Source organism: Scardinius erythrophthalmus (genome assembly GCF_964197995.2).
Source record: "Scardinius erythrophthalmus genome assembly, chromosome: 12".
Classification (NCBI taxonomy): Eukaryota; Metazoa; Chordata; class Actinopteri; order Cypriniformes; family Leuciscidae; genus Scardinius; species Scardinius erythrophthalmus.
The window spans coordinates 13,163,025-13,184,497 of NC_138232.1; the positions used below are offsets into that span (position 1 = coordinate 13,163,025).

At 36.8% G+C, this 21,473-nt stretch overlaps 1 protein-coding gene across 6 annotated transcripts; it reads left to right on the forward strand.

Moving 5' to 3' along the window:
* The first annotated feature begins 253 nt into the window (after positions 1 to 253).
* On the forward strand, positions 254 to 21,171 carry LOC308699465 (cystathionine gamma-lyase-like). Of its 6 annotated transcripts, XM_081380277.1 has the most exons (22): positions 292 to 632; positions 1,586 to 1,667; positions 1,751 to 1,846; positions 1,961 to 2,070; positions 2,304 to 2,438; positions 2,657 to 2,714; positions 2,800 to 2,877; positions 4,467 to 4,619; positions 5,188 to 5,309; positions 5,390 to 5,442; positions 6,296 to 6,434; positions 13,142 to 13,223; positions 13,307 to 13,402; positions 13,517 to 13,626; positions 14,429 to 14,563; positions 14,775 to 14,832; positions 14,920 to 14,997; positions 15,779 to 15,931; positions 16,702 to 16,823; positions 16,904 to 16,956; positions 17,482 to 17,620; positions 20,742 to 21,171. In XM_081380277.1, exons 1-22 carry the CDS (start codon positions 450 to 452, stop codon positions 20,754 to 20,756), a joined length of 2,250 nt encoding a protein of 749 aa, XP_081236403.1. In that variant the 5' UTR covers positions 292 to 449; the 3' UTR covers positions 20,757 to 21,171. The 6 variants fall into 6 exon arrangements, 5 of the variants coding, with proteins under 5 accessions (XP_081236404.1, XP_081236403.1, XP_081236406.1 ...); XR_014031192.1 differs by lacking the exons at positions 13,517 to 13,626; positions 14,920 to 14,997; positions 15,779 to 15,931; ... (2 more) ...; positions 17,482 to 17,620; positions 20,742 to 21,171 and having other exon boundaries at positions 14,775 to 14,785; XM_081380278.1 differs by lacking the exons at positions 13,142 to 13,223; positions 13,307 to 13,402; positions 13,517 to 13,626; ... (6 more) ...; positions 17,482 to 17,620; positions 20,742 to 21,171 and adding exons at positions 6,880 to 6,944; positions 7,225 to 7,835 and having other exon boundaries at positions 254 to 632.
* Positions 21,172 to 21,473: the final 302 nt, after the last annotated feature.

The following is a 21,473-nucleotide window of genomic DNA, read 5'->3' on the forward strand; positions in this document are numbered from 1 at the left end:
AAACATTCAGAAAAAAATTTGCAACTCATTTTGTTAAATCTTCTCAATAGCTGTCAAAGGTTCATATGTCACAGATCATACTTAATTCAAATGACTCTTGTTTACTGGATGGATAAATAGAGTTTATCTTATCTGAAAAACTTGGATTTTGTGGTTGTAAAAGCACTCAGTGGACAGCTTGGTTTAGTTTTTGTGATGTAAATGTTGCATCATCAGATCACTATCATTGCGCTGTACACTGACCACGTGACCCAGCACGCCCCTGCGTAATCGCCAATCCACTTCATACCCGACACTACACGTGTAGTGATTGGCGTAGAAAGGTTTTGTTGCTATATAACCCTCCTTTTACTGTAAACTATTTACAGCAAGTAAGAGAGCTGTTCACTCCTCTGTGATCTCAGGGACCCTGTATCTCATTCTCATCGTCAGCCATATCCGGGGTGCGCATGGCTTCACACATGCAGAACGACAGCAGCTCAGCCTCAGCCGGCTTCCAGCCGGTCTTTAAATCGTTCGCCACAGATGCGATCCACGTTGGTTCAGAGCCGGAGCAGTGGAACTCTATGGCCGTAGTGCCTCCCATTTCACTGGCTACAACCTTTAAACAGCACGGTCCGGGGAAACATGCGGTAAGTTGTAATGGTTTGACATTGAGAATATATTACGTGCTGTTTCTATTAGTCCGATATTTGAATGCAAATTGTATGTTGATATGAACGCAATCGATGCGTGTACTGATCGAGTGAATGGAGAATGCGACTATTATTGTGTAGGCATTTTCCATTTAAATGGGTTTGATGTGAAATGTACAATGGCAGGACTTTTAATGTGAAAGAAAAGTATAAATATTTTTTTTTAAATCATAATTTAATTTATAAAAATAAACTAACACCAAGGGTGACAACATGACTCGCAGAAATGAGCAGTGTATAGGTGTATGTCACAGTGACTAAGCACAGTTTCTCGTATCGTACTGGAAAACCAGTCTAAACCGACTTACTGGTCTTAGATGGTCTCTAGGCTGGTTTTCTGTCTGGTTTTAGAGGGGCTTTTATTTTGTTGGAAGATCCTAAACACAAGTCATGCCTATTTATGTTAACACTTGATGAATTTACGAAATGAAATTGAAATTTTACAACACTACAGGTTGAGGTCATAAGTAAGCGTATTGCCCTGCTTAAAAATAGTTTAAATAGCTGGTTGAAGATGGTCTTAGCTGATTTTAACTGGTCTACCAGCCCCAAACCCCTCTAGAAACCAGTCAACATAATAATGAGGATCTGGTCGTTACAGATTACATCAGCAAAGATGCTGCAAGTTGATTGAGTATTTACTCAGCCAAATGAGTCATGAGAACAGGTGGTTCAAATAAATGCTTGTGCTTGCGTGAGCTGTTTCTCTTTACAGTAAATGTTACAGTATACTTGTGATATTTTTTTAACTTTTCTATGAATTTACATTGTTTCTTTATTGCTCACTTGCAGATGTGACACTTTATTTACACAATGCAAACCACTTTTGTATGCATAGTATTTGTAATTCAACACTTTTTTTTTTCTTTCTCTAATGTTTTATCTGCCAGGGTTTTGAGTACAGCAGGAGTGGAAATCCCACAAGAAACTGTCTTGAGAAAGCAGTTGCTGCTTTGGATGGTGCACAATACTGTGAGTGAATCACCAACACAGAATCATTTATATTATCTACAAATGACATTGCCATAAACCTAAAGCTCTGACTTTCATAACAGGTCTCGCTGTTGCCTCTGGATTGGCTGCAACTTTGACCATTACACATCTTTTTAAAGTCGGAGATGGAATTTTGTGCATGAATGATGTTTATGGAGGTGAGTTACTGCTCCTAAAAAACAATTGAAACTATTACACTTGATAGAAAAGAGAGTAAAAAGCTGAGATTAAGTTGAGAGATGCTGAGTCTGTCACCTTTTCCCCTCCACCAGGAACTAACCGATATTTCAGGAAAATTGCTGCAGAAGTTGGCCTTGATATCTCGTTTGCTGACCTCACGAAGCTAGAGGAGCTAAAAGCAGCTTTAAAACCGAATACAAAGGTACACCTGGCAGAGAAAACAGTTTTTTTTTTTAAAGAACGCAATCAGGTTTTAAAATCGTCCTTTTATTCCTCAGCAGTATATAGCTCCGCCTCTGATAAAATTACTGTGAGTAAGTGGGTGGATGTGGAAATATTTAGTTACACAATTAAACCTGACAGAATGTGTGTTAATCAGCTCTGGGAAGTTCCACTCTAACTCAAATTGGGTAATAAATATCCCTGTTTCTACAGATGGTGTGGATTGAAACGCCCACAAACCCTACTATGAAGGTCGTGGACATTCAGGGCTGTTCGGATATTGTCCATGAGCACAACAAGGACACAATTGTTGTTGTGGACAACACTTTCATGTCAGCCTACTTTCAGGTATACACATTTACTTTTTCTTAGCTGATGTTCTTTTAATGACTTAGAGTAGATAACTACTGTAGGGATATGAAAGACAATTAAAAGATGATTTAACTATGTAACAGTTTAATTTGATTAAGTTTTGTGTACAATACTCCAGTGCAAGGATAGAGTTTCCTTTTACAGAACTAGGTATTTATTTCAATATTTCACCATTTTTCTTATTACTTGAACAGCGCCCTCTTGCACTTGGAGCAGACATCTGCATGTACTCTGCAACTAAATACATGAATGGTAAAAACAAATGAAAAATTAGATATAAACCATATATAATTGAAAACATGGCTGATCAAAGTTAAAATAAACGGTATAATTCCAGGACACAGCGATGTTGTCATGGGGTTGATGTCTCTCAACCGTGAGGACCTCTATGAACGGCTGAAGTTTTTGCAAAATGGTAAGTCTTTACTTAAAGTCCCCCTGTAGTCAATAATTTTATCCCTTAAAACTCCTCTTTGATCACCAAAATGACATTTAAACGTTGGAAAAAATTCTTCATTCCTTAAAATAGCTTGAATGTAACTCTACACCCTTGCCTCATTTAGTATTCGTGGTTCTATTATGCAAATTAGCCCCGCCTCCGCTCACTCACACCAATTCGTTGACGATCACACGTTGACGTGATTGGTTACAAGGTAGTTTGTGATGTCAGAAACACCAGGGATTTCAAACCGCGTTTTTGAGACTGTCTTTGGTTCACTGCAGATTTAAAGAGAAAGTACTCCGCAATGCTGTTAATTTATGAATTTGCACATGGTTTGTCTTTAAAGCATATAAAAAACACCATATGGACATAAAAACAAACATTAAAAGCTTGATTTCCACCACAGGGGGACTTTAATTTAAACTTAATCCGTTAAAGTCAGCATGAAACAGAAGTCGCGATAGTATTTTCTTCACTATTGTGACGTATAGTGAAACGGCTTCTTGAAGAAGAAAAAATGTAGGACGGACTTTGTGCATTTTGTGCATCAGGGAATTGACTGGATGGTTGGATGGTTGTGGTTTGCTATGGCTGTGATCTCATATAAATGACAGGCTGTATCATCTGGCTGATAACATCTTTGGCCAACAGCTCATTTCTTTATGGCATGACTCAAGAACAGGTTCCAAAACAAACTCAAATAATCCAATAAGAGAAGCAGGTAATGTGCAGCATGTAGCAAGACACAAACAATACCAGACAATAAGGAACTGAACACAAAGAGCATTTATACACAAGATAACAAACTAAATGTCAAGCAGGTGTGATCATTAAGTGAGTGTCCATGGTAAAAGATTAATGGCGGGAAACTAGAACAAAGGAAACATGCGACTGAAGACAAACAAACTAAAAGTCCATGAGAATGGAACTAAACACACAGACTGTGACATGAATACTCATTTGGTACAGTATTTTTTATTTTATTTTGCATCTTTAAAGCTTTTCTTGTTGTCAGATTTTAATGCTGATTTGAAATATAATCTTAACAAACAAATAAATTTGCATAAAAACATCTGTTACACCATGAAGTACTAAACCCATTCAACTTTTTTAAATAAGGGAACATCAAGGCCAAGGAATCATAGACCACTGAGCTTATCACTAAAGAGTGTTAAAGGTTCAGTTCAGTGTTATAATGTACATAAACATACAGAAGATGTTGTGTTTTAATATGCTAACGAGAGACACCGGATGTAATCTTCAAATATTTCTCTGCGAACAAGGAATTCTAGCAAGAATGAAGTTGTCTTATCTACCCTATTGGGCGTCTTTTGTAAGGGTCAAGAAAAATGCCTTTCATTCACTTGAAAAGAAAGTTACTTGTCTTCAGGTGAAAGTAATATCCTGTTTTAATATTTGCTGGCAATATTTCCCTTTTTTTTTATTACCTGTAGTCTCATTGTTAAGCAGTTGTGTAAAATGTATTGCTGTAACACTGAAAATGTGCATAACACAGTTAGAAGGGTTATTACCATCTCTCTCTTCCTCTATCTTTAATTCAGCACTCGGGGCCGTTCCCTCTCCATTTGACTGTTATATGTGCAACCGGGGCCTGAAGACACTGCACTTGAGAATGAAGCAGCACTTTAAGAACGGACTGGCAGCGGCACGGTTTCTAGAGGCCGACCCAAGAGTGGACAGAGTCATCTTCCCAGGTGTCTGTGTTATTATCCTCGCGTTACATAGAAGTGTATGTTGCGTTGATTTGACATATGTTGGTGATTGCTCAAATAACCCATCTGAAAATAAGATTTCAAATGAATGCAATGGTAAATGTTAGACTCGATAATAATTCTGCATGAGTGTGATATTGTGAATTTATATACACTACCCACAAATTTTAGGGTTGATGTTTTAATTTATTTTGAATTTAATTTATTTATTTGAAAGTCTCTTATGATCACAAAGGCTGCATTTATTTTTATTTTTTCAAAATTACCTTAAAATGGACATATACTAAACATTATTATGATTACAAGAACTTTTCTATTTTAATATGTTTTAAAAAGTAATTTATTTCTGTGATTTCAGCATCATTTCAGTGTCACACGATTTTTTTTTTTTTTTTTTTTACTGATCCCAAATTTTTTAATGTTAGTGTATTGAGCTCCATTGGTATTATACCACCTGCGGGCAACATTGAACTGTATTGTTCAAATGTAACTGATATTGAGAGATTCCAGTCAGACTTGATTGACTCCCGATCATCTTTTTTTACTCCAGGTCTTCCATCTCACCCTCAGCACGAGCTGACAAAGAGACAGTGCACAGGCTGTCCTGGGATGATCACTTTCTACATTAAAGGAAAACTGGAGCACGCCTCAACTTTCCTCAGCAATCTGAAGGTGCGTTGAAACTACATATTGTTTGAAAATCTTTTCCATCCTACATTTTTTAAGAATCTATGTTGTATTTTGCATTTCAGTTGTTTGCGCTTGCTGAAAGTCTTGGTGGTTATGAGAGTCTTGCAGAGCACCCGTAAGTACTGAGAACACTATCCAAATCCACTGACTGTTCTGAGGGAAGATTTCATTTAAATCCAGAGCATATAGCAAAAAAAAAAAAAAAATCATGAAGTATATTCACAATCTTTTGTTTTGTGAAACGCTTATGCCAAATATGCTTGGTATAGTAAGTGTGGATGTATGTGTGAGCCCTAAAAATCGTTTAAGAGGGCTTTTTTATGACCACAGGGGGGAGCAAGAACTAAGATGTTGTACTAAAGCAGGGGTGTCCAATCCTTCTCCTGGAGACCTGATGTCCTGCAGAGTTTAGCTCCAACCTCAATTAAACACCCCTCCTGAACCAGCTAATCAAGGTCTTGCATACTAGAAACTTCCAGGCAGGTTTGTTGAGGCAAGTTGGAGTTGAATTCTGCAGGGCAGTGGTCCTCCAGGAGCAGGTTTGGACTGTACTAAATGGAAATTGCAGAAACAACACTTATGTTGTCTGGTGATATCCCAGAAAGCAGATTATACAATTTACCAGGGTAGGTTTACTCAGATTGAGCGGATAACGTCAACTTTTGGTTCCAAAACCTGAGGTAACTTCCAGGGTATGTAAATAGCCATGGCAATTTATTCTCTGAATATGTTCCAGGTTCAGTTTACTTCAGAGGTATTTGCCGCATGCTTGCTCTATTGATAAGGCTCCAGTAGACAGATTTCACACAATACTATTTGCTATATCTCTTGCTAACTCTTTCTTAATATCGCACCTGTACCAATGTTGCCATGATTTATCCTGGAAAAAAAGATTTGAGATCCTTAAAACAAGTTTTTGATTGGACATTTCATTCACCTCTATTTCCCATGGTGCACTTTCTTTCCAGAGCGATTATGACTCATGCTTCAGTTCCTGAGAATGAGAGGAAAGAGCTGGGAATCAGTGATACACTCATTCGTCTGTCGGTGGGCCTGGAGGATGAGGAAGATATTATTGCAGACCTAGACCAAGCCCTCTGTGCTGCAGTGAGTATTTCACAACACATTTGTGCACATACTTATCTGTAAAACACACACACACACACACACACACACACACACACACACACACATATATATGAAATAAGGAAATTAGCAAGAATTAAAGGTAGACAATTTGTTTTATAAACACCTTTTGGTTACATCCTGATAGCAATCAATAATAAAAGTGGTCTAAATATTAAAACGTGTACATGTATCTTCTGTGGATGTCTCGGGGTCAAAAATTATCGTCCAATCGTTGCATTCGTTCCGCACCCGGCTTAAACGTTTAAAGAAAACAAAGGGAAAGGCTCTCCTGTACTAAATTACTTTATCAGTATTTGTGCAATTTTTGCTAATTTCCTCCAAAGGTGCTTTCATGTGTTTAATGGTGTATCCTTGTGTAAATTGATTTTATTCCCTGAAATATGATTTTTATTTTTTTTTAAAGTATGTGTCAACACCGAGATCATAATAAAATGATTTCTGAAGGATCGTGTGACACTGAAGACTGGTGTAATTGCTACTGAAAATTCAGCTTTGCCATTACAGGAATCAATTACATTTAAAAATATACATTAAAATATTTAAAAAAAATCAATTGTTAAATACATTTAATTGTAATAATATTTCACAATATTGTTTTTTGAGTATTTAATTTATTGTTTTTGTATAGACATTTTTATATTTTTATCATAAACGCATAGAAACCTTAATACAAATAAATCTTATTAAACCAAATACTAATTTCATGAATTAATCTAATGTCATGCAACCTATTTCTTTTTTAAAACAGCATCCAAAAAAGTGAGACTGATCAAGATCAATCAGGAACAGCAGTGATGCCACATGTGGACGAGACAAGGGCACTTTTTTTTTTTTTTTTTTTTTTGGCACTTTTATAAATTACATAGTATATGACTGAAAATTTAACTGTATTTGTCAGGGAACAAATAACCTCAAGAAACTCATCTTTTCATTCAAAGCACTGGAGATTTGCTGCTTTTGTGTTTCTACTTTTTGTAATTACAGTTTGAGGTAGTGGGACTAAACAATACAGCCTCCACTATTCAAGTTTTAACACAGGAAAATGCCAGGACTGCAAGGGAAATCTGATGTATGATGTAAATGAAGATTTGTATCTTTTTATATAGACTGTTCAAATGACTGATTAAAGTTGATCGAGAAGAAAAGACACCCTCAGAGTATCTCAAGTAATGCACAAGCCCACAATCAGTCTTTATTTTCTGCACTAAAGATGCAAAGCCACCTCATAATGTTTCAAATCACCCTTCATAGATCAGTTTTGTATTTTTAATTCTTTAAATAAGCAATTTCAATTTAAAGGGATCACATCCGATCTTTTGTCTGTGCTGCCAGACCCATTAAAAGCCATTTGTAATCTCTCCCTGTCTGTTTTGTCTTGTTCCTGAACGTCTTTGATGGTTGTACTCCAAGCAATCACTTTGAAGTCAACAAGCTCCACACATGTAATTGTAAGATAAATAGTAAAAGATGTATCTTATGAGTCGATCTTACAAATACATCAATAATGCTGCAAGGACAGCTTGAACTGAGAAGTAATTATTTCTCTACAGTATTTATCAGGCTTAAATTTATTTCTTCAACAGGCATGATGTGATTATTACTTCACTAGCCCTGACAAGACAAAATCGCTGTCCCCTAGTTTACAGTGTAAGATTTTTAGGGTATGCTGAAAGAAACTGAATAATGAAGAAAAATTAACTTTTTAAAAGATTAACGTTTTAACTTTTAAAAACGTTTTAATTGTTTTCAAGATTGATGTTTGATCTTGCCAGGCTCCTTTCATGCTCTGCTTTCCAATTTTCACATATCTAAAAGAAAAGATATTGTTTGATTCGCAATGACCAACTTCTAAACTATTTAGCAACTTTGCAACATTTTCAAGGTTGGTGGCAGCATCAAATCCTCCTAATTTTTAGCCTGACCTGGATTATAAATAGCCTACTTATTTCCTTTTCAGCCCACAGTTTCATGAATATATGTAATTTCAAATCTATGACCAGTAAGGGAACTATTTAAGCAGACAACATTGTATGTTAAATGGGCCAGTGTTAGCTGCCTCTATGCTATAACAATCGGTTGTGGTCATACATTTATCATAAAGATCATAAAAATTACATTTTGTTTGTATTTAGTACAGTCCTGAAGAGATGTTTACATATAGTCCACAAGACAAAATAGTTGATTACACAAATGAACCAGTTCAAAAGTCAACTGTTTTAATGTTTTGTGATCTCCACTGTTTGCCCTGAGCAGTTAAAATAGCAGTTTGCTATTTCATTTATCAGAACAACTATAATAAAACCTGTATAAAAAGTGGAAACTGAAATGTCAGTTCTAACCATCACATAGCCGGAAAACCTGCTTAAAAGCTGACCTTTGAGCAATTTGATTCAATTAAGGCTTTACTTTATGAGTCATGCTACAATAGGACAGACTAAATGTTGTGATAATGAATAGCCATTTCATTCTCAATTATTTTGCTTTCATACTTTAGTTTCTTTCAATACTTTTCACTTAATTGGACAATAACAATCTCTTCCCATCGCATAGGCACAGGTAGAAAATAATGAAAAGGGAATTTGGCCAGTATTATGCATCACATTAGAAATGTTATAGGTTTAATTACACATTTGATGATGACACATTTCGTTCCTCAGAGTGTCTTTGTGAAGATGTGCCAGTTCATTTGCAGCTCTGGCCATGTAAGGTCATTCAGATTCAGAAAATTACTCTGTTGAACTTTGAGCCATCCATTTGGTTAAAGAAAGCAGTTGGCTTTAGAGATTAGACATCCTCAAAAGTTTAAATGACCAATGATTGTAATTATGGTTATGTAGGACAAAAGGCATGATTTGTTAATGTTTGTTGTTGCTTATGTACACACACATGAGTAATTATTATCTTTCCCTTAATCCTTTACAATCCATTACACAGTGCAGCTTTGTTCATTCTAACCACCTCTTAAAAATACAGTTTTTATCTTGGACTTTGCCCAAAGCCATTGTTAACATAAAAGAAATCATGCTGTTTTGCCTGGTCAACATTAATGCTATAATCCTTAAAACATTTATTAACTTCTAGCAATAGTGTTGAAGAGCATGTCTGCCAAATCATGCTAAACTATATAAAGTGCAAAGCAGAGTTCAGGCCATCTGCATTTGGAATGAACTTTGACCTCCATCTGTTGAGAGAAGCCTCTCTTTGAAAGCCCTAATAGGACATTATCCTCTCCTGCTGTGATGTAATTGCAAACCAACTCCACTCATTATCTTAACACTCAGTTATCAGACGATGTCTTTAACAAACTCGTGGTGTTTCGTGAATAGGACAATTCATGAACTGAATAAGAATTCAAGCTCCAGTCATCTTGAAATGGCAGGCCTTTGTAAATATTTTATATATTTTTTCAAATATAGGCTATACACTAGCGCCTGGTGGTCAAAAGTTTGGAATAATTCAGATTTTTTTATGTTTTTGAAAAAGGTCTACAAATTTACTTTAGATTACTTTAAATAATTATGCAGGAAATCTAAAGCATAAACATATAGGCCATCTGGGATTATTAGTAGAAATGTATTTGAAGATATAAATACTACAATACATCAAGCCCCTATTATATTGCGCTATATTGTATTAAAATCCAAGGTTATAAATGCTTGGAAATATAGCTTATGTCTTTAAATCCATACAGAACAGAGGCATCTCACTTCAGACTCTTGGAGATCTTGCAAACCGTTAAAAAGCTCCAGTTCACACAGTTCAGCTCAAAATCGATGGCTTTTTTCTTTCCTTTTTTACTAGCACGATAGTTTGCATATGAATTAAGTGTTATATTGTTGAGCTAAATATTAATTTAACCTTCACAATCTTTACCGCTTCTAAATCAACACATCTCAAAAAAGTTGGGACAAGGCCATGTTTACCACTGTGTGGCATCCCCTCTTCTTTTTATAACAGTCTGCAAACGTCTGGGGACTGAGGAGACAAGTTGCTCAAGTTTAGGAATAGGAATGTTGTCCCATTCTTGTCTAATACAGGCTTCTAGTTGCTCAACTGTCTTAGGTCTTCCTCTTTATGATGCACCAAATGTTTCTATGGGTGAAAGATCTGGACTGCTGTCTGGCCATTTCAGTACCGGGATCCTTCTTCTATGCAGCCATGATATTGTAATTGATGCAGTATATATGGTCTGGCATTGTCATGTTGGAAAATGCAAGGTCTTCCCTGAAAGAGACAACGTCTGTATCGGAGCATATGTTGTTCTAGAACTTGGATATACCTTTCAGCATTGATGGTGCCTTTCCAGATGTGTAAGCTGCCCATGCCACACGCACTCATGCAACCCCATACCATCAAAGATGCAGGCTTCTGAACTGAGCGCTGATAACAACTTGGGTTGTCCTTGTCCTCTTTAGTCTGGATGACATGGCATCCCAGTTTTCCAAAAAGAACTTCAAATTTTGATTCGTCTGACCACAGAACAGTTTTCCACTTTGCCACAGTCCATTTTTAATGAGCCTTGGCCCAGAGAAAACGCCTGCGCTTCTGGATCCTGTTTAGATATGGCTTCTTTTTTGACCTATAGAGTTTTAGCTGGCAACGGCGAATGGCACGGTGGATTGTGTTCACCGACAATGTTTTCTGGAAGTATTCCTGAGCCCATGTTGTGATTTCCATTACAGTAGCATTCCTGTATGTGATGCAGTGCCGTCTAAGGGCTCGAGGATCACAGGCATCCAGTATGGTTTTCCGGCCTTGACCCTTATCCACAGAGATTGTTCCAGATTCTCTGAATCTTTGGATGATATTATGCACTGTAGATGATGATGACTTCAAACTCTTTGCAATTTTTCTCTGAGAAACTCCTTTCTGATATTGCTTCACTATTTTTCGCCGCAGCATTGGGGGGAATTGGTGATCCTCTGCCCATCTTGACTTCTGAGAGACACTGCCACTCTGAGAGGCTCTTTTTAAACCCATCAATCATGTTGCCAATTTACCTAATAAGTTGCAAATTGGTCCTCCTGCTGTTCCTTATATGTACATTTAACTTTTCCGGCCTCTTATTGCTACCTGTCCCAACTTTTTTGGAATGTGTAGCTCTCATGAAATCCAAAATGAGCCAATATTTGGCATGACATTTCAAAATGTCTCACTTTCAACATTTGATATGTTATCTATATTCTATTGTGAATAAAATATAAGTTTATGAGATTTGTAAATTATTCTATTCCTTTTTCACTCACAATTTGTACAGTGTCCCAACTTTTTCTGATTTGGGGTTGTATATTCTGTTAATAAAACCCGTGTAATCATTTACAGTATTGTACTACGAATAAAAAAAATATATATTAGGCCTATATAACACAATTTATTACATAATCTCAGTGAACAACGTGACCCAGCACGCCCCTTATAAATCGCCAATCCACTGCTTGCCCGTAAACACACACAGAGTGACAGAGACGTGTTGCTGAAACACTGTTTTGTCACTCTTCTGTGATCTCGGAACCCTGCATCTTATCGTTAGCCATATCCGGAGTGATCATGGCTTCACACATGCAGAACGACAGCAGCTCAGCCTCAGCCGGCTTCCAGCCGGTCTTTAAATCGTTCGCCACAGATGCGATCCACGTTGGTTCAGAGCCGGAGCAGTGGAACTCTATGGCCGTAGTGCCTCCCATTTCACTGTCTACCACCTTTAAACAGCACGCTCCGGGGAAACATGCGGTAAATTGTAAGGGGTTGACGCTGAGAATATATGAGCCTAGTTTTGTTTTTCGTATTAGTCCGAGATTTGAGTTTAGAGATTGTGTTGTGAACGCAGTCGGTTCGTGTATAAGGTTCTGTGATTAGAGCTGTTCCAAATGGATGTGATGTGAAATGAACAATGGCAGGAATTTTACTGTGAAAAAAAATTTTTTTTTCTTTTTAAATAATGAATTTATATGTAAATATAAACTAATGCCACGGTTAACTACATTAACAACTCAGCTCTTGATTTAAAGGAGTTAATCTGCTGAAAATCCTGGCTTAGTAACTGGTTTTAGATGGTCTGGTTTGCTGGCTGGTTTAGAGGGGCCTTGGGCACGTTTCAGCTTGTCCATACGCGAAGATAGCAAACTAGGCCGACTTAAGTTTTTGTTTTCAGCAGGGTAAACTAAAGATATAGAACTTGTAGGCTTTTTTTGGAAGATCATAACCTTAAGACAGCCCTATTGTGTAAAAACTGTATAGTTAAATTAACTTGACATTAAACAACACAACAGGTTGAGGTCAAATGCTTCATTATCAATTGCTCATCTGAAAAAAAACTTGAAATAGCTAGTTGAAGATGGTCTTAGTTTATTCAAACTGGTCTGCCTGCCTGCCCCCAACCCTTCTAGAACCAGTCAACAGATAAAAATATTTAGGATACCTTTTCAGAATGGTTTTCTGCTGCAAGTTGATTGAATATTCAAACACGCGAGTCATGAGAACAGCCAGGTCAGGTTTGCTTGTGAACTCTCTCTTCATAAAGACACCGCAAACTGTACCAACGGCACCTTTGACAGTTTTTGTTTATCTTAAATTTAACTCCCAGATTTGACACTTGCACAATTCAAATCACTTTTCTATAGTATTTTGAATTCAACACTTTTTTCCTCTGATGTTTTATCTGCCAGGGTTTTGAGTACAGTAGGTGTAGAAATCCAACCAGAAACTGTCTTGAGAAAGCAGTTGCTGCTTTGGATGGTGCACAATACTGTGAGTGAATCACCAACACACAATCATTTATATTATCTACAAATGACATTGCCATAAACTTAAAGCTCTGACTTTCATAATAGGTCTCGCTCTTGCCTCTGGATCTGCTGCGACTTTCACCATTACACATCTTTTTAAGGCCGGAGATGGAATTATATGCATGAATGATGTTTATGGAGGTGAGTTACTGCTCCTAAAAAACAATTTAAACTATTACACTTGATAGAAAAGAGAGTAAAATACTGAGATATAGCTGAGAGAGACACTGAGACTGTCACGTTTTCCTCCACCAGGAACTAACCAATATTTCAGAAAAATAGCTGCGGAATATGGCATTGACGTCACTTTTGTTGACCTCACAAAGCTAGACGAGCTAAAAGCAGCTTTAAAACCGAATACAAAGGTACACCTGGCAGAGAAAGCAGGTTTTTTTTAAAGAATGTTATCAGTTTTTGAGATATTCCTTTTGTTTTTTGGCAGTAAATAGCTATGCCAAAATTATTATCCAGTAAGGGTGGATGGAGAAATATTTGCTCACAGGATTAAACCTGACAGCATACAGTATTATGTTAAAGGGTTAGTTCACCCAAAAAATGAAAATTCTGTAATTAATTACTCCCCCTCATATCGTTTCACACCCAGAAGACCTTCTGTCCAGAACGATAGATGACATCATTAAAGTAATCAGTGTTACTCCAGTGGTTTAACCTCAATTTTACGAAGTAACCTCCACACACACACAAAATTTACCACTTTATTTACGAAAATATTGACCTGCTATCCAGTAGGGGGAGCACCATGACACATTCGTGTTGTGTTGACTCAACAGTAGTTGTTTGTTGAACGTGCTTTGGATAATATTATTTAGTAAATTATGGGGGTTTTTTTTGGTGGAAACAAAGCACTTTGTGTCACTTCATGAAATTAAAATTAAACCACTGGAGTCACATGGATTACTTTAATGATGTCTTTACTACCCGTGATTGTGTAAATTGCGTTGCTCCCAGTGGAGGGACTGAGATATCTCGGATTTCATAAAAAATATCTTTATTTGTGTCCCAAAGATGAACAAAGGTCTTACGAGTGTGAATGAAATGACATGAGGGTGAGAAATTAATGACAGGATTTTCTTTTTTGGGAGAACTTTAATTTGATCTGGGAATTACTACTTGAAATAAATTTGGGTAATATTTCCATTTCTACAGATGCTATGGATTGAAACGCCCACAAACCCTACTATGAAGGTCGTGGACATTCAGGGCTGTTCGGATATTGTCCATGCGCACAACAAGGACACAATTGTTGTTGTGGACAACACTTTCATGTCAGCCTACTTTCAGGTATACACATTTATTTTCTTAGCTGATGTTCTTTTAATGACTTAGAGTAGATAACTAGGGATATGAAAGACAATTAAAAGATGATTTAACTTTGTAACAGTTTAATTTTGTTAAGTTTTGTGTACAATACTCCAGTGCAAGGATAGAGTTTCCTTTTACAGAACTAGGTATTTATTTCAATATTTCACCATTTTTCTTATTACTTGAACAGCGCCCTCTTGCACTTGGAGCAGACATCTGCATGTACTCTGCAACTAAATACATGAATGGTAAAAACAAATGAAAAATTAGATATAAACCTTTTATACAATTGTACGTTTTCTTGATCAAAGTTAAAATTATCTATATAATTCCAGGACACACTGATGTTGTCATGGGGTTGATTTCTCTCAACCGTGCGGACGTCTATGAACGCCTGAGGTTTTTTCAGAGTGGTAAGGCTCTACTTAAACTGAAACTTAAAGTCTGATAACATCCTTATTTTGAGCAAACAGCTCTTCTCTTTATGACATGGCCCTGTGACTCAAGATCAAAATGGCTGTAGTGTATTAGTGTATTTCACAAGCAGTTTATAGCATATTATTTAATAAAAGCCAAACCAAAGACTGTTAAAGGTTCAGTTCAGTGTTATAATGTACATAGATAAAGAGAAGATGTTGTGTTTTATTATGCTAGAGAGAGACACCGAGTTTAATTTTCAAATCTAATTCTGCGAACAAGGAATTCTGCAAGAATGAAGTTCTCTTATCTACCCTATTGGGGGTCTTTTGTAAGGAACAAGACAAATGCCTTTCATTCACTTGAAAGGAAAGTTACTTGTCTTCAGGTGAAGGTAATAACCTGATTTAGTATCTTTTGTTATTACCTGTAGTCTCTTTGCTAAGCAGTTATGTAAAATGTAATCTATTAAAATGTCCTTGGCACTCCCTCTTGATTTCGAAGTGCATAGCTCAGAGAAAGTGTCAGGAAAATCTTCCTTGTCTTATCCCTGAATGTATAATTTGAGCAAACTGTAATTTTATCAACTTCACCTCACACCTCCCAACTGTTACAGTCCTGATGTGATGATTAATCTTGTGCTTTCTGTAAGGCACTTATAGCAATATATCACCTTGCATATTTGTCTTTGACGGTAACACTGAAAGTGAGCTTGAGCCATTTGCATAGCAGAAGTAGAAGTTTATTTTCATCTCTGTTCTCCTATCTTCAATTCAGAGCTCGGGGCCGTTCCCTCTCCATTTGACTGTTATATGTGCAACCGGGGCCTGAAGACACTGCACTTGAGAATGAAGCAGCACTTTAAGAACGGACTGGCAGCGGCACGGTTTCTAGAGGCCGACCCAAGAGTGGACAGAGTCATCTTCCCAGGTGTCTGTGTTATTATCCTCGCGTTACATAGAAGTGTATGTTGGGTTGATTTGACATATGTTGGTGATTGCTCAAATAACCCATCTGAAAATAAGATTTCAAATGAATGCATTGGTAAATGTTAGACTCGATAATAATTCTGCATGAGTGTGATATTGTGAATTTATATACACTACCCACAAAATTTTAGGGTTGATGTTTTAATGTATTTGAAATAAGTCTCTTATGATCACAAAGGCTGCATTTATTTATTTTTAATAAAAAATAATGTAATTAATTAATAATTATTAAACATTATGATGATTTAAAATTTTTATATATTTTAAAAAGTAATTTATTCCTATGATGACAGGGTTCGCTGCCTTTTCTCCAGGCTTCAGTGTCACATGATACTTCAGAAATCATTCTAATATGCTGATTTAGTGCCCAAGAAACATTTCTGATCACAGTTGAAAACGATTTTGCTACTTAATATTTTTGTGGAAACTGATAAAAAATTTTTTTTTCAGGATTCTATGAATAGAACATTTTTGTATCTTTACTATGTTTTAAGTCTTTACTATCACTTTTAATTAGTTTAATGTGTCCTTGCTGAATAAAAGTATTTAATTAAAAAAAAATCTTACTGATCTCAAACTTTTGAATAGTAGTGTAGGGACCTCATTGGTATTATACCTGTGGCCAACCATGAACTTTATTGTTTAAATTAACTGATATTGGGGTATTCCAGTCAGATTTAATTAACTTTCTGTCATCTTTTTTTACTCCAGGTCTTCCATCTCACCCTCAGCACGAGCTGACAAAGAGACAGTGCACAGGCTGTCCTGGGATGATCACTTTCTACATTAAAGGAAAACTGGAGCACGCCTCAACTTTCCTCAGCAATCTGAAGGTGCGTTGAAACTACATATTGTTTGAAAATCTTTTCCATCCTACATTTTTTAAGAATCTATGTTGTATTTTGCATTTCAGTTGTTTGCGCTTGCTGAAAGTCTTGGTGGTTTTGAGAATCTTGCAGAACACCCGTAAGTACTGAGAACACTATCCAAATCCACTGACTGTTCTGAGGGATGTTTGTTTATGAAACAAGTATGCTTGGTTGTAATAAATGTTTAAGCCCTAAAAAAATTGCTCAAGTGGGCTTTTGGATTTTGGATGGCCACAAGGAGGCGCAAGCACTGTAATAAAGGAAATCGCAGAAACAACACTTTTGTTGTCTGAGCCTTTGGTGTCATTGTTGAACATTATTCAGCAAGAACTAATGTAACATTTCTTTAGGCTATAACAGTCAGCCTTCAATATAAAAACAAAGTTAAGGTTAATTGCCAGGTGGCTTTTGAAACATCATTGTGTGATGGATCAATGATTCTTAAGGCTCACAAATAATTCACTAGAATGCAAGTGATAACGTCACTGAATTATCTAGTTGCATCTTATTTGATATCGCACCTGCACCAATGTTACTATGATTTATACTGGAAAAAAAGAAACTCATTTTGATTGGACATTTCATTCACCTCCATTTCCCATGGTGCACTTTTCTTTTCCAGAGCGATTATGACTCATGCTTCAGTTCCTGAGAATGAGAGGAATGAGCTGGGAATCAGTGATACACTCATTCGTCTGTCGGTGGGCCTGGAGGATGAGGAAGATATTATTGCAGACCTAGACCAAGCCCTCTGTGCTGCAGTGAGTATTTCACAACACATTTGTGCACATACTTATCTGTAAAACATTTATATATATATATATATATATATATATATATATATATATATATATATTGATTAATAATAAAACAGTATCCACAAAAATGTCATGCAATAAAAATGACTATTATATGAAGACTGGAGTAATGATGCTGAAAATTCACCTTTACAATCACAGTCCTAAATTACACATTAAAATATATTAAATAGAAAGCAGTTAATTTAAATGGTTAAATCTCAAACTATTACAGCATCATTCATCAAATAAATGCGGCCTTGGTGAGCATAGGCGAATTCTTTCAAAATATTTAAATGATAAAAATACAGTCTAAACAAATACTTTCAGTCTTACTGGTCCCAAATAGATCTACAGATGGCCAGTGCATTATGTGTATATGATACTGATTAAAGGCATTATATGTTATCAGGTGCATTTCTATTTGTAGAGCTTCATTTTCTAGCCAAAGGTTCTTTAATGCGTTTAATGGTGCACCCTTATGTAAATTGATTTTATTCCCTGAAATATGGCTTTTTTTAAGCGTGTGTCAACAGCGAGATCATTTCAGCCTATAAAGTTCAGTGAGCCATCTCTGAGAGCACAGGCCATTTCCCTTCTCTCTAAAGTGCACAGAAAAATAAGGCTCCGGGAAATAAAGACAAATCAGCTCAGGTCAGAGTCTGAGAATTATTCCCATAGAAACGTATATTTGTGAGGAGAAAGCTAGGAGTGCAGTCTCTCAGGAAGCCTGTTCGCTCTGTTGGACGCAGTCTTTAAGCGTGATATCGCAGCGTTGCAGATGTGAGAGCGGATGCTTATTAGAGAGCAAAGGTGCAGCAGCATAGGTTGATCAGATCTGTACACAGGTACACCATGCACCCCATTATTGTGAAGGTCTTTTCTTCTGTCAGATATTCAATGCCAGCCCTGCAGTTCCATATCTGATCCCTTTAGATGTGCTTTGCTGCACATCTTAAGAGAATGGAAATTAAATCATGACTTGTATCCAATTGATATTCAAAATCCCACTGAGCTTATACAATATGAGCTTTTGTGATTTGCGGTGTGTTTTTATTTGATGACCTGTTCTGAGGAGGTGAATTCCATTAGGTCATGGCACACAGTTTTCCTCTGAGAGTTATAGATCTTCAGTCTCCTCCATTCTATCTGAAAACCGTAGGTTAATTATCTGCCATTTTGTGAGGTAAAAGAAAAAAAAAGACTAAATATGCTAATATTCACTGCATTTATAGAACCACTGTCTGCAAGGAGCCTTAAATTGCTGGCCTTGTGGCCATGTGCTGTTTCAACCAGTTGGCAGAGATTGTGGGGCTCTCCGTATCAGCTAGCTAGTGAACTCAGGACAAACCTTAACCTTCAGTTATAGGGTGAAAAAATAAAAACACACACATACACACACATACGCACGCACACGCACACGCACGCACGCACACACACACACACACACACACCCACACACACCCCTTCCTGCAAAGTTCAGCTCCAACCCTGATCAAACACATCTGCACCAGCTAATTAAGATTTTCAGGAACACTTGATAATTACAATTTAGAGTTGCAGTGAATCTGGACTCTGCAATTAGTTAGATCTCCAGGAGCAGGATTGGGCACCCCTGGATTATATCATTATTAGTCAGAAAGTGAACAGTCAATTCTTGAATTTCATTTGTTGGAAGCAGGAAAAATGGGCAAGCAAAAAAATCTGAGTGACTTTGACAAGGGCCAAATAATGATGGCTAGACAACTGAGTCAGAGCATTTCCAAAACGGCATGACTTTGGAGTGTTCCTGGTATACAGTGGTTAGTAGTAGTACCTACCAAAAGTGGTCCAAGGAAGCACAAACAGTGAACTGGCGTCAGGGTCAAGGGTGCCCAAGGCTCATTGATGCATGTGGGGAGTGAAGGTTAGCCCGTCTGGTCCGATCACACAGAAGAGCTACTGTAGCTCAATTTGCTGAAAAACGTAATGCTGCCCATGATAGGAAGTTATCAGGAAACACTGTCCATTACAGTTTGCTGCATGGTCATGCGTAGCCATCCCCAGTCAGAGTGCCCATGATGACCCCTCTCCACCACCAAAAGTGCCTACAATGGGCACATGCGTGTCAGATCTGGACCATGGAGCAATGAAAGATGGTTGCAATGGAGCAATGGAAAGTTGAATGAATCATCTTTTAGATCAGGTGGATGGCTGGGTGCATATGTGTCGTTTACCTTTGCATAAGGGGGAACCTACAAGATATTAGGCAGATGGTATTGTTTTTATATATATATATGTATATATGTGTATGTATGTGTGTGTGTATATGAGCCAAAACATTATGACCAGTCACAGGTGAAGCAAATGTCGTTGATCATCTCCTAACCAAGACACATGTTAAGCTCTTGGTAGATTAGATGGTAAGCAAACAATCAGTTCTTGTAATCAGCGTGTTGGATGCAGGAGAAATGGGCAGGAATCTGAGTGACTGATAACAAGGGCCAAATTGTTATGGCAAGGTGACTGGGTCAGAGTATCTCTGAAAGGCTTGTGGGTTGTTCCCGGTCGGCAGTGGTGAGAATTTTCCAACAGTCTTCCGAGGAGGGACAAACCACAAACAGGTTTTCACAAACAAAAGATTTCTATTTCAAATCAATTCTGTTCTTGTGAACTTTCTATTCATCAAATAATCAACATTGATAATAATGATAGAAATGTTTTTCCTAAGCATATTAGAATGATATCGGAAGGATCTTGTGACACTGAAGACTATAATATTTTAGCTTTGCTATCACATGAATAAAACACATTTTAAAATATTAAAATAGATGTTGTTTTAAATGGTTAAGTTCTGTAAATTATAAAAATATTAGCCTATTGTTTTTACTGTACTTTTGGTCAAATAAATGCAGCATTGCTGAGCATTGGAGATTTCTTCAGAAACAAAAATCTTACCAAACCAAAACTTTTAAATAGTAGTGTACATGTATAAACCCTGTATTAAACCAAATACCAATTTCAATTTCCTGTTAAAACCTAGATATTTTTCTGCTCAATATTCATTAAATCTAATGTCATGCAACCTGTTTTGTTTTTTAAACAGCATCCAAAAAAGTAAGAGTCTGATCAAGATCAATCAGGAACAACAGTGATGCCACATGTGGACGAGACAAGATCAATTACTTTATGCTTGACAGTTATGCTTGAAAAACATTAATTGCCATCTTTTCATTCAAAGTTCTGGAGATTTGCTGCTTTTGTCTTTCTACCTTTTGTAATTATAGTTTGATGAGGTAGTGGGGCTAAACAAAACAGAAACCCTCTGAGTTCTCAAGTAATGCACAAGCACACAATCAGTCTTTATTTTCTGCATCAAAGATGCAAAGCCACCTCATAATGTCTTTCATTGATCAGTTTAGTATTTTAAATACTAGATATTGACTAGAGATTGCCTAAGTGTTTTTAATTCTAAAGGGATCACATCCGATCTTTTGTCTGTGCTGCCAGACCCATTAAAAGCCATTTGTAGTCTCTCCCTGTCTGTTTTGTCTTGTTTCTGAACGTCTTTGATGGTTGTACTCCATAAGCAATCACTTTGAAGTCCACACATGTAATTGGAAGATGAATATTAAAAGACATATCGAATGAGTCGATCTTACAAATACATCAATAATGCTGCAAGGACAGCTTGAACTGAGAAGTAATTATTTCTCTGCAGTATTTATCAGGCTTAAATTTATTTCTACGATGGGCATGACATGATGCTTACATTACTAGTCCTGACAAGGCTAATTTGTTGTCTCTTAATTTCCTGAGCAATTGAAGATTTTTTTTT

Excerpts from the sequence above, each read along its gene's own strand:
- LOC308699465 (XM_081380277.1), top strand. The coding sequence starts at position 450 with ATGGCTTCACACATGCAGAACGACAGCAGCTCAGCCTCAGCCGGCTTC. Across the intron at positions 1,847-1,960 it reads CATGAATGATGTTTATGGAG|GAACTAACCGATATTTCAGG; the intron begins GTGAGTTACTGC and ends CCCCTCCACCAG. Across the intron at positions 2,715-2,799 it reads TGCAACTAAATACATGAATG|GACACAGCGATGTTGTCATG; the intron begins GTAAAAACAAAT and ends GTATAATTCCAG.